The 12965-nt window shown below is 41.8% G+C and overlaps 1 protein-coding gene across 2 annotated transcripts in view; it reads right to left on the minus strand.

The window, feature by feature from the left end:
- TBCA (tubulin folding cofactor A) overlaps positions 1-11225 on the minus strand; it is an 87238-nt gene extending 76013 nt beyond the window's left edge. Inside the window, exon 1 of one of the 2 annotated variants that reach the window (XM_054488217.2) lies at positions 11044-11225. In XM_054488217.2, coding sequence (XP_054344192.1) covers positions 11044-11096 — 53 coding nt within the window. In that variant the 5' untranslated portion in view covers positions 11097-11225. The remainder of the gene's footprint in view (positions 1-11043) is intronic. The other variant, XM_054488218.2, reaches the window with a different exon arrangement.
- Between the last annotated feature and the right edge of the window lie 1740 nt (positions 11226-12965).

Consider the following 12965-nt stretch of genomic DNA (forward strand, 5'->3'; position numbering starts at 1 on the left):
TAAGTGCACAGTCCTGGAAACAGGTAGGGCTGAAAGTCTCCCCTCTCTACCAGGGAAAAACTGTGGGTTGTCTAATGTAACGCTATTAGGAGATGGCGTCTTTGGGAGGTAATGAAATCAAGAGGGTGGAGCCCTCATGAATGAGATCAGTGCCCTTGTAAAAGAGACCTCAGAGAGCTCTCCAGATCTCTTCCCACCACTCGAGGATACAATGAGAAGACAGCAGTCCTCAACCCAAAGAGAGCCCTCACCAGAATATGACCATGCTAGCACCCTGTTCAATCTTTTGCAGTATCAAACATCACATAGCCCCTGAAAAACTCCACTGTACAATTGTGAGCAAGTGAAAGTGAAAAAGGCAAATGTCTTAGTTACTATAAAAATAATTTCTATTTTGCAGAACTCCTGAATGGGAGTTAGGGACCCCAGGGGGTTCCTAGACCATACTTTGGAAGCTATACTTCAGAAGCCATCAGCCTAGTAAATAGAACAAATGGCTTAATGTATTTTTAGTACTATCATAGTGAAAACTACAAAGTTCTCTGGGAACATAGAAAATGGGGCACTAACACTGGACATAGCCAGGAAACTCTCAGAGATGGTGACATCTGAAGCCCAAGTCCCTACATGAAGTCCTTCTAAGATCTGTACCCTCTCCCTCCTACTTTTCTGAATCTCCTATCCCTTTTCCTCTCCTTCACTTGGTTGCTGCTCCTCAAACAGGCCAATCTTACTCCCTTTTTCAAGTCTTTGAATTTGCTGTTTCTTCTGTCTGAATGACTCTTCCCCCATGTATCCCATGGCTGCTCTTGGCCACACCTGGCCATCCTTATAGCTGAGAAGAGATATACTTCCACACACCTGAAATCCATTCTGGGTCTACTCTTTGAGAAGTAGATAATGCTAACCATTACATATGTGTTCTAGGGGCCATATATAACAATGTACATTGTAGCACCATTTGTACAAGTGAAAAACTAGGGCCAAAAGAAGAAAACTAAACTACATATCCATTAAAATGAGAATAAAAAAATACACTCATACATTCAAACTTGAAGTTCTAGGAATAAATCCTCATATACATGTATACTGCATAACTTAACAATGTACAAATTCCTTAAGGACTGGGACCAAATCTTTGCTCTTTTGTTTCCCTGAAATACCACCTACTCCCCATGAGATTTTGACATACCTATGTCCCTACTATTTTTCTTAAGTTGCAAAATAATAATAATAATAACCTGGAGTGGATTAGTCTAACTTAGCAGGCAGTTAAACACACAAACACAGACCCCTCTATTAAACTAGAATTAAAGAATCTATTCTAGTTAATTCTAGGTAAACTACAAAAACTTTTTGACAGAACTGTAATAATTTTTAAATTTTCCACAATAGACTAGCCTCTTCCTAGTTTAAAAAATGTAAAATTGTTGCTTTTAAACAAATCCTTAATATATTTTCATATCTTTTATATCTCTAATAAAATAAAAATACTATCCTGAAAAATGTCTATTTGAGGGTGGTTATTACTTAACAGCAGTTGTTTCTCTTTTCTTTCTCCATTTCTAAGTCTCTCACTTTTATTTATAAAGCAAACTTTTATTTCCAGTCTCTTGATGTGTTCCCCCTCATAAACCCTTTTCTGGTTTCCTCCAGTCCTTAGCTCAATTGACAAATACCTATTAAGTGTCTATTTGTTGAAAAACAATTCTGTGAAAAGCAATGATATATCAGACACCATCCCTTTGGTCCTGAAAAGATGTGAAGAACTGTTTGGCCTTAAGAAAATCTTTGTATACTTTGATATAGTGCAGTGTCTTCAGAACTTAACATTCTAGATTTGGAAATCAAAATTATAATACTATACTAGTAATGTAAGTTCAAATACACTTCAGTAGACTTGGAGGTCTTCAAAAATTTCATAGAGTACAAATGTATTTCAGGCAACAAATGATTTATTAAAATCATGACATTAGTATTATTCAGAAGCTGAGGAACATTTAATGAAAAAGCTGATGCCTACTTGCTCCAACATCCTTTATAGACAAATAAACCGAGTTAGAATACACACATGCACACACACACAGAACTCCGAAACTTACCTGTGGAAGTGAAAGGATCTCAACAACAACAGAGAACTCAAGTTAAAAAACATTAAGAAGGATTTGGATATAACTATAATCTAGCATTAGAATTGTAAGAATGTCTTGTAATCATTGTGTGAATCATTTACAGATTTTGAAATTAGGGTTCTCCAAAACTCACTTTTCTACTCTTCCCTACAATAAACTTAATGACAGTCCAATAAAAAAGCAAAACTGGCCTTGCCACATTGTGCTAATGATACAGATACATTGTTTTTTAAGCGTTAAAAGTACAAGATAATTGATATAAACCAAAGATTTTTTTTTTTTTTTTGGCTGGGGCTTGGGGGTAGGGAATCACTGCCTCAGCAATGATCACAAAAAGATGATCATTACAAAGTCTTAGAAATTACTCAAGAACACAAGGTTCATACTCTTCCTTTCTCCCTCCACAGACAATCAGTGAACAGAACAAGCAACTAAAACACAAGCTTTTATCACAATTTAAACCAAAGCCAAGTTCCAGGGTCTCTCCTGGGGATCAGTAACCATTCATCCTTAAGTCCTCATCCACACTGTTCATAATCTACAGAAAAGCAATAAAGATGCTGCTATGGTTTGAATGTTTGTATCCCTCCAAAATTCACACTGAAACTTTATTTCCAATGCTACAGTATTAAGAGATGGGGCCTTTAGAAGGTGATTAGGTAATGAGGTCTCCTCCCTTGTGAATGGGATTAAGGCCCTTATAAAAGAGGCTTCACACAGCCTTGGGCCCTTTAATGCTCTTCTGCCATGTGAAGACACGGTGTTCAGCGCACCATCCTGGAAGCAAGAGACCAGGCCCTCGCCAGATACTTGCTGGCCTCTTCATCTTGGACTTCCCAGCCTCTGGAACTATATGCAATAAATTTCTCTTATTTATAAATTACCCAGTCTCAGGTATTTTTTTATAGCAGCACAAATGAACAAAGATAGGTGTTAATGATAATAATGAGAGCAGTTAGCATTTATTGAACATTTACTACATATCAGGAATTTGGGCTAAGTGCTTTACATGATTACCTTATTTAATTCTCCTAACAATACAAAAAAAAAGGTACTTTCATTAACCCCATGTTCCAGCTAAGAAAACTGGGGCTTTTAAAGGCTAAGTAACTTTCCAGGGTCACATATGTAATAATGTGTAGTAAGTGGAGCCTGGGAGCCCATCTATTTAACTCTCACTGCAAGAATAAATAACTATAGTAACTATTATGCTGTAATATAGTAATTGATTCAGTGGCTCTCTACTGCTTATCCGATCAGGTTCAAAATCCTTATAAAGGAAGATTTCATTCCTTCATCTGTTCATTGCAAAGACTTTTACTGAGTATAATGTGCCAACACCATACCAGATGATTCAAAGACAGTAAGACGTAGGTTCTGAGTGAGGCTGCTAAATGAGTGATCTTTAGATTAGTTAGACCTATGACAAGTTACTAAGAAAAAAATCAGTTCTATTTGGACACAACAGCATCACAATAGAACACTATTATATTCTTTTATAAAGGTATTACTGGAAGTAGAATACTGGAATAGACATCATACATCTAAGCATTTACTATCTTGAGTTTTAGACTGTCATTATTAATAAAATTTTCCAACCTTGCTTACTACAGATTTTCAAAATTTCCAACCAAACAAAAAAATGCAATGAAAAAACAAAACACCCATACACATACAGGGCCACAGATCTTTCATCTCCACATTCAACCTGGAGAATAAAATACCTTGTGTTGGGAAAACTGTGATGATGAGTGGCCTTAGACTTCTCCCTCTCCAGCTTGAAGAGACATCTGGTTGCCTACTATATTGCTCCTAAGAGTAACTACTTGCCAAGTAGTTAACAGACTGTGGTGAAGAGCTGAGCACCTGCAATCCATTCTGACATGGCCTCTGACCACCACTTTGGAGAACTGAATACATTACACAAATTCCTAAAGGAACTAGCTAAATTTCAAAGTAGGAAGGTAGCCATCTGGCTGAACTTAGCAATGGGGTACAGTGCAAAAGAGGATAAAAGAAAACAAAGCTAGCAAATCTTACAGGAATAATTTACAGGACTATGTTCTTAACCTCTCCCAGATACTGTCCACCATACTTCTATGCATCATTGCTTTAAATATAAGTATATAAACAGCTAAAGCTAATGGGGGGAAACTTTATGTCTACTTAAGTATATGTGTCATTTGCATTCCTCACTTTTTATATCAGTATAATATATACTGAACTAAGAGTGTAGAGATTTTACATACCTTTTATGTTGTCTTCATGCCTGCTATACATAGCATATACACCATACACAGTTGTATATGGGATGTAGATACAAACAAACTTCGGAAGATGCCACAGTTTGGGAACAATGCTTGCTTTATTAAAAAAAAAAAAATCAATACAATTTCCCCACAGGTTCATGATGTAAAATTCTATAATCAAGGCCTGTAGATTTGTAATTATGGTATGTCAGCTACATTTAAACAAGAGTGTTAAAAGATTGTTAAAGTTAAACTAACACAATTGCAGTGTGAATTGTCCTAGTCTCATTCTAATCTACTGGTGTCACTTTCATTTAATCAGAGGAAAACTATGGGCCAATGTCAGTGCTATTTCCAATGCCCTAACATTCTTTGTTCACATTGGATTTTAAGCCATTACTAATCCAAAATGGTTATAAAAAGATATATTTAAGAAAGTATTTTTCGTCAATTCATTCACTCACCAGTGAGCTAGTTTAACAGGCTTTATTGAAAGCTGGCTTTAAATTAACCTTTTATGTTAAATGATTATGAGTGTTTTTTACTTGTAGAAGAATTTACTGAATTTATCACAAGTCTAATAAAACACAAACGTTTTTTATAAACACAAATCTCACTTGCAAACTTTTGGTGCATATAAGTCACTTAGCTGAAATACCACATTTAGAAAATATCAATTCTGTATTTTCTCCTACTTTAGTGAAAATTATTTTCTAAATCATTAATAATTTAAATACAGAACAAAAGCTACTCTGTCAAGGATTCATATTTACACCATGTACTTAAGTTTTAAATTAAGGTACAACATACAACTCACAGTTGTACTATCTGCAAATAGCCTCCAAATAAATCACAGAACACATAAAACAGAGCTATGTTAGCTAGTTACAGAAGAGGTGACTAATCATTCTAGTTTGCCTGGGACTTTCCCAGTTTTAGCAGTGAAATGTTCCACATCCTGGGAAACCCCTCAGTCTCAGGCAAACTGGGATAATTGATGCCACCTAGATATCCTCCCCCGCTCCAAAAAAAAAACAGAGTGTTCAACAGTTCTGTGCTGGGGGAAAAAACTGAGTATTATTTGGTAACTCTGCTAGAGCTGCCAGATTAGTTGTGACCCTGTCACAGATATCAATAGGTCTAGCAATCTGCTGGAAACATAGATCCAAATCTTAAAAAAAAAAAAACAAAAACAAAACAAAGAGCCAGCTACACCCAAACCTGCCAACTAATACCCACTACCAGTGAGTCACATGTGAACAAAGGCTGCTGCTCAAAGAAACTTAGTATAATAACCCACCTAGGGCCAGGCATGGTGGCTCACGCCTATAATTCCAGCACTTTGGGAGGCCACGGCAGGCGGATCACCTGAGGTCAGGAGTTCAAGATCAGCCTGGCCAACATGGCGAAACCCTGTCTCTACTAAAAAATACAAAAATTAGCCAGCCATGGTGGCGGGCACCTGTAATCCCAGCTACTCAGGAGGCTGAGGCAGAGATGAACCCAGGAGGCAGAAGCTGCAGTGAGCCGAGATCACACCACTCCACTCCAGCCTGGGTGACACAGCGAGACTCTGACTCGGAAAAAATAAAAATAAAAATAATAAAATAACCCATCTAGCCTCTGTTATATACATTTCTCTAGTTTCACAGCAAGAATTAGTCCTTGGAAAAAAAAAAAGCATACAGGTAACAAAATATCACAGGGTACCCTGTAAATATGTATGTGTCAACTAAAAATAACAACAATACTATTAAAATCTTGTTGCTGGAAGATATTTAAGGAGCCCTCAGAGTCAGAGGCTTAGCACCAATTCAGCCTCATTCTGTCCAACTCTCACCTTCTAAACCATTCCTAGTATCTAGACTCTTTCTTTATTCCTAGTAATCTAACCTCTCTCTCTTGAAACTCACTTCCCAGAAATCAGATGCTTTGCCTTTTACTGTACAAGGTAACGAAGTTTCTCTAGGAACAAGACACTCACCGTAAACCTCCTGCCTATTTTCCCAGGGCCTAAAAATACTGGCCCTGAAACTTGTTTCTACTTTCTAATGTGGGCTGCTATCCATTTGGTCACCTCTGCCATTTTGCCAACATGCTGAAATGGCCGTCTTCCGCGCATGGCTGGATCTCCTACACGCCAAATACCATCATCTACTTATTGCCTGTTTCCATATTCCCCTAACATTCAACCTGCCTGTCCACATTTCTTCCTCAGACCCACTATCAGGAACTTCTGAGTCACCTAAAGTGTTCCAGCAGGTCTAATTAGAAACTAAATTAATCTACCCTTTCTAGTATAGCCTACCCAAACTGAACTCTAGGACAAATACCTAGAATATAATTTCTAGTTGCTCTCAATTTCTAGAGAGAAAATGGAAGGATCTGGGGTATGAATAACGACTTTAAACCTCTTCTTCCAAATAAAGGTTGTGACTTCCGAAGATAAATGAGGCTATGGAAAATGAACATCTAACCAGAAAAAGAGTGTCAAGAACAGATTTAAAATACTGTCGAGGATAGGTTTTTAAACCATTGATAAAAAAAAAAAAAAAAAAAAAAAAGAACAGAATCCCTTTCACAAAAGCAAGAACATGTCCGAATCATGAATTAAGATATCTTTGAAACTAATTTTGGAGAGGAGGAAAAAAGCATATCTTTTAGACCCTTTTTATCATGAAAATGTTAAACTTATGTACAGAAAAATAAATGAAAGCCCCACGATCATTCAGCCCCAACAATTAGTAATATGCTGCCATTGCTGCCTCATCTATTTTTTTCTTTGCTGAGGTAAAATACAGATTTTTAAAAATAGGTTGCAGGGTTTAAAACCTAGATGACGGGTCGATAGGTGCAGCATATCACCATGGCACATGTATACCTATATAACAAAACTGCATGTTCAGCACATGTATCCCAGAACTTAAAGTAAAATAAAAATAAATAATAATAAAACAAAAATAGGATATACTAAGGTAGAAGATGGAAAGAGTCATAGCAAAATAATTTTCAGGTGAAAAATAACAAGAGACAATAGGGGACAATATTTATGGAGTTAGATGGTGATACACCAAGGCAAAATGTGAGTAACAAGCAGCTAAAACAGAAAGTTTAGGGGTTTTTCTTTAATTGCATTTTAATACATAAGTGGGAAGCTATACCCCAAAACGTCAACAGAAAAGTCATTTTAAAATGTATGGGAGACACTTCCATTAATTTATAAGCAACTTGAGATAACAGTAAACTATCACCAAGTTTCATAAAATGATAAATTTATTTCTAAGCAGTTTACATAAGCATTGAGAACTTCTGAAAAGTCAAAAACTTAGTTTATAATAATCTCAATGAGTATTTTCTCTAGAATATGTATTGTAAGCATATAACTACTTGAACTAAGTAATTTTATAAACTAGTAGAGATCACTGGAATGAGAAATGTCAAGGTCATATAAGTAAATGAACGGGAAACTACCATTAGAAGTCATTTCTCATGACTCTCATTCTACAGCACTCTGCAACACACCCTGATAGTTCTGCCAAATATACTGACTAAAATGACATAACCCAAGTAAGTCTGGTAAAAGTGAACAAAAGAACTCTGAGCTGAGGGATAGGATGGATTATTTATATTTTCAAATATACATCTCAATTCCCTTCCTATTACAAATTTTAAAAATACTCTTTACGGGAGCACTGTAGCTTAAAGGAGAAAGTTGTAGATTTGAAACCTTGGTCCTTTTCCTTGCATTGCCACTAACTAGTAGTGTGACTTCAGACAAGTTTTTTTTTTCTTTTTTTAACTTCATTAAACCTCAGTTTCTCATATGTAAAATGGGAATCCAAACAGTATTATTAACATTTACTACCCACTTGCTATTTGCCACATACCGTATTAAACAGCATAGCAGGCAGTTCTTGCAACAACTGCTTGAGTTGGGTACTTGCTCTATTTTACGAATAAGGTAAAAGAAGCACAGCACAATGTAATATACTCCACAACATACAATAAAGGGTAGAATCAAGATCTGAACCCAAGCAGTCTCACTTCAGAAATGGCTGCGCATTTAACTCCTACTCACATGGTCTCCTTATTGCCTTGGCAATAAAGCTTCCAGGGAAGCACAGTGGGATGCTGTGCTAAAACTCAGAAGCATTATCTTAAAAAGTGAATTTATTCTCCCTTTTGCCTGGTCCTTGCTCTGGTGGAAATATCAATAAATAAACGAAAGGCGGGCGAACAGGAAGAAGCCAGTTGGTTTCTTTAGTAGACATTGCTACAACAAAATAACTTGCTTCTTCAGAAGGCTGTTTATCTTTTCTCTTGTAATACTTCATCAAAAAGTTTGCTCTTCTTGGGTCTGAACAATAAAGTTCTAATGAACACTGAAGGGTCTACCAGCACTCAGGAATGCAAACTAAAAACAAAATTCTAAGCTCCAAAACCGTCTGAATGGACCCCTCCTCTCAACTAAGGGCATTCTAAAGTAATTCAGGCCATGATGGGAAGAGGGTGTCAGACATGTCTCATTATACATCCCTCCCTTTGGAACTCAGGAACAATTGAGCAGCATTAACATTAAAACAGATCTTAAGGCTTTTTGTAACAATAAGACACCAAATTCCAGCCTTACTCTAGTATGACATCACAGGACAGATAGCAGGATCTGAAAGAAATAAAACCATTTTACTCTAAAATATATTTCTTTTATATATTTTGAATTGGCCCTGCAAAGATGTCTCTTATGGGGAAAATCTATATTCTGTAGAGAACCCTCTTCCCTGTCCAGGTCTTTTTCCTGATCCATTAGAAAATTAACTAGGAGTCTGGGACCTTTTTAAGTTTGATAAGAAACATTTACAATCTATTCTCTCTGAAGCCTGCTACCTGGAGGCTTCATCTGCCAAATAAGAACCTTGATCTCCACAACCCCTTTATTTTAACCCAGACACACTCCCTTGTATTGATTCCAGGTCTTAAGATAAACTCTTTCAACGAACTGCCAATTGGAAAACCTCCTATAACTTGGAACTGTCCCCAGACCCCTTTGGGTTGTCCTGCCTTTCCAGATCAAACCAATGTACATCGTACATGTACTGATTGATGTCTTCTGTCTCCCTAAAATGTATAAAACCAAGCTGCAGCCTGACCACCTTGGGCGCATGTCATCAGGACCTCCTGGGGCTGTCACAGGCACATCCTTAACCTTGGCAAAATAAACTTCTAAATTGATTGAGACCTGTCTCAGGTACTTTCTTGGTTTACAGGAATTTGAGCAAATTACAGGACTGCACTACCCATGAGTTTGTGAAAGGAAAAATAAATCTCAGGACCCCAAAATCACTAAGCCAAAAAGAAAAGTCAAGCTGGGAATTGCATCAAGCAAACCTGCCTCTCATTTTATTCCTGAATAAGATAGCTACCAAAGATTTAAAAAAAAAAAAAAAAAAAAAGCTACATACCTCCCTGACAATTTGCCCCCAAGGAAATTCCTTGTGGGCCTCAAGATCTTCACTCTAAAACAGTTCTGTTGTATTTCACTCTGGCAATGTAAATTGACAGCTCATCTTCACAGGTATGGGACAAAGGACAGAACTCAAAGTCACCCCCTACCCACCTGAGACAAATGCGTAACTGACTGCTTCCTCTGCCCTACTGTGTATGTAAAATCGCAGATTCATTTAGCCGACTAAGGCATAAGTGACTATTCTTCTATCCCTCTCTCACATGTAAATTGTGTATTAAGTGAAAAGCTGATCAAAGACTCAAAAGAATGCAACCATTTCTCTTATCTATGACCTGGATGCCCCCCATCCTTCTAGTTGTCCTGCCTTTCTGGAGGGAACCAAGGTACACCTTACACATTGACTAATATCTGAGGTCTCCCTAAAACGTATTAAACCAAGCTGTGCCCCAACCGCCTTGGGCACATGTCATCAGGACCTCCTGAGGCTGTGTCATGGGCACGTCCTTGGCAAAATAAACATTCCAAATTAAGACCTGTCTCAGATACTTATGGTTCACAAGTTATTTAAACAGCATCTCACAGCCTCTGGGGCGAGCTTCGGGGAATCTGACTGGAGAAAGTGAGGCCACATAAGTTTGCTGAGTGTGCTAGAAGTTCAGGCCCAGTTCTCAAAGCCTGCCAGTTACGCCAGCCATGTTAGGTCACACGGCTCCACTACGGTCTCTTTTTTGACGAGGCCCAGATCCTCGGCGTCCCCCTAAACTTCAGAGCCTGCTTTCAAGTCCATTTGAGAGCACATCTGGGATCCGCCTCCCCGGGTCAAGTTCAGCAAGGAGAGGCCGGCGCGCGCACACAGGAGGCACGGGATCAGGGCCCGGCCCGCCCTCCCGCCCCCCTAGGCCGCGGCCCACCACCTTCCCACCGCGGGCGCCGAGAAACCGGGCCACCGCCGACTCTCCCCGTAAATCCGAGCGGCTAGTGAGCGGAGAGGGACGGGAAGCGGCGTGCGAGGCCGGCGGGCTCGGGCGTCAGCGCGACCCGCTGGGTCCCTGCCAGTCTCAGCCAGCTGCGGAGCCCCGGATGCGGCCTGGAGTTCGGAGCCCGCCTGGGGCCTCCTCGGGCCTGCGCTCCGCTCAGCCTCGCGGGCCGCCATGAGGCGACGAAGAGGAGGTGCAGGGCGCCGCTCCCGGCTCCTTACCGCTTCACCACGCCGGTCTTGATCTTGATCTGTCTCACGCGAGGATCGGCCATGGTCCCTCGAGCGCCGCGAGAAGGAGGGGCGGAGAGCCGGGGTAACCGTGGAACACGACGCGCAGAGGCGGTGGCTATTTAGGCGTGGTCGCCGGCGCGCATGCGCAGGCTGCGCGGCCCGGCGTCCCCGCCACGCCTCGCGGGGCGGGTTTACTAGAGGGCGGTACCCGGCGCCCGCCAGTCCCTTTACCACTCGAGCGCCCCCTTACCCGTAGTGAAACGTACCCTCCTCTCTCTCGGACTGACCCCCTTTTTAGTTCAGGCGCAAGTTGCACTATCCCGGTCTCCACAGCCTGGGCCTTTGGGGAAACTAACGTCTCTCTGGGACTTTGCTTTGCGGGATTATCTGCTTAATGGAAGGAGCGACCTAAAAAATGTATTAAGGGTATTTTCGATGTCATTATCTGGTGTCAGATGAGGCAAAGTGATGCATGTGTAGTGAAATAAACTGCCATCATGCACGCAGTCAAGAAAATCCTTGCCCTTTACGTCAAATCCCTGCAAGAAGGTTTGTAGATAACGTGCCTTTCAAAGGAAATGACTAATAGAACTTCTTCAGATGATCACCTGTAGTGTATCCTAAATATTTAACTTACAAGAATGTGTGTCGCACACAAAAGCTTGGGCTTCCTGATCAGACAAACTGGCTTACAATCGAGGTTCCACCCTTTAATAGCTAGACAATTAGCTAGACAACAGTGATACGTATGCTGTTTAGCCTTGCAGCTGATCAGTCTGCAAAATGGAAATAATAATGTCCCTTTTACAGATTAGGTATAAGGGTTAAAACACCTAGCTCATTGTCTGACGCATGGTAGATGCTGAACAACATTTGACTATTTTATATGTTCAAAAATATAGCCCTCTCCCTCTCCCTCTCCCTCTCCCTCTCCCCCTCCCTCTCCCCCTCCCCCTCCCCCTCCCCTTTCTTCGGTCTCCCTCTCCTTCTTTTTTCGGTCTCCCTCTGTTGCCGAAGCTGGACTGTACTGCCGTGATCTCGGCTCGCTGCAACCTCCCTGCCTCGGGCTCCTGTGACTCTCCTGCCTCGGCCTGCCGAGTGCCTGGGATTGCAGGCGCGCGCCACCACGCCTGAATGGTTTTTGTATTTTTGGTGGAGACGGGGTTTCGCCGTGTTGACCCGGCTGGTCTCCAGCTCCTGGCCTCCAGTGATCTGCCTGCCTCGGCCTCCCGAGGTGCTGGGATTGCAGACGGAGTCTCGCTCACTCAATGCTCAATGGTGCTCAGGCTGGAGTGCAGTGTCGTGATCTCGGCTCGCTGCAACCTCCACCTACCAGCCTCCTGCCTTGGCCTCTTAAAGTGCTAAGATTACAGCCTCTGCCCCGCCGCCACCCCGTCTAGGAAGTGAGGAGTGTCTCTGCCTGGCCGCCCATCGTCTGGGATGTGAGGAGCCCCTCTGCCCGGCCGCCCCATCTGGGAAGTGAGGAGCGCCTCTGCCCGGCCGCCATCCCACATAGGAAGTGAGGAACGTCTCTGCCCGGCTGCCCATCGTCTGGGATGTGAGGAGCGCCTCTGCCCGGCCGCCCCGTCTGGGAGGTGAGGAGCACCTCTGCCCAGCCGCCCCGTCTGGGAGGTGAGGAGCGCCTCCGCCTGGCCGCCACCCCGTCTGGGAGGAAGTGAGGAGCGCCTCTGCCCGGCTGCCCCGTCTGGGAGATGAGGAGCACCTCTGCCCGGCCGCCCCATCTGGGAGGTGAGGAGCGCCTCTGCCTGGCCGCCACCCCGTCTGGGAGGAAGTGAGGAGCGCCTCTGCCCGGCTGCCCCATCTGGGAAGTGAGGAGCGCCTCTGCCCGGCCGCCACCCCGTCTGGGAAGTGAGGAGCGCCTCTGCCCGGCCGCCCCGTCTGGGAAGTGA

The sequence above is a fragment of the Pongo pygmaeus genome, chromosome 4 (assembly GCF_028885625.2).
Source record: "Pongo pygmaeus isolate AG05252 chromosome 4, NHGRI_mPonPyg2-v2.0_pri, whole genome shotgun sequence".
NCBI classification, from domain to species: Eukaryota; Metazoa; Chordata; class Mammalia; order Primates; family Hominidae; genus Pongo; species Pongo pygmaeus.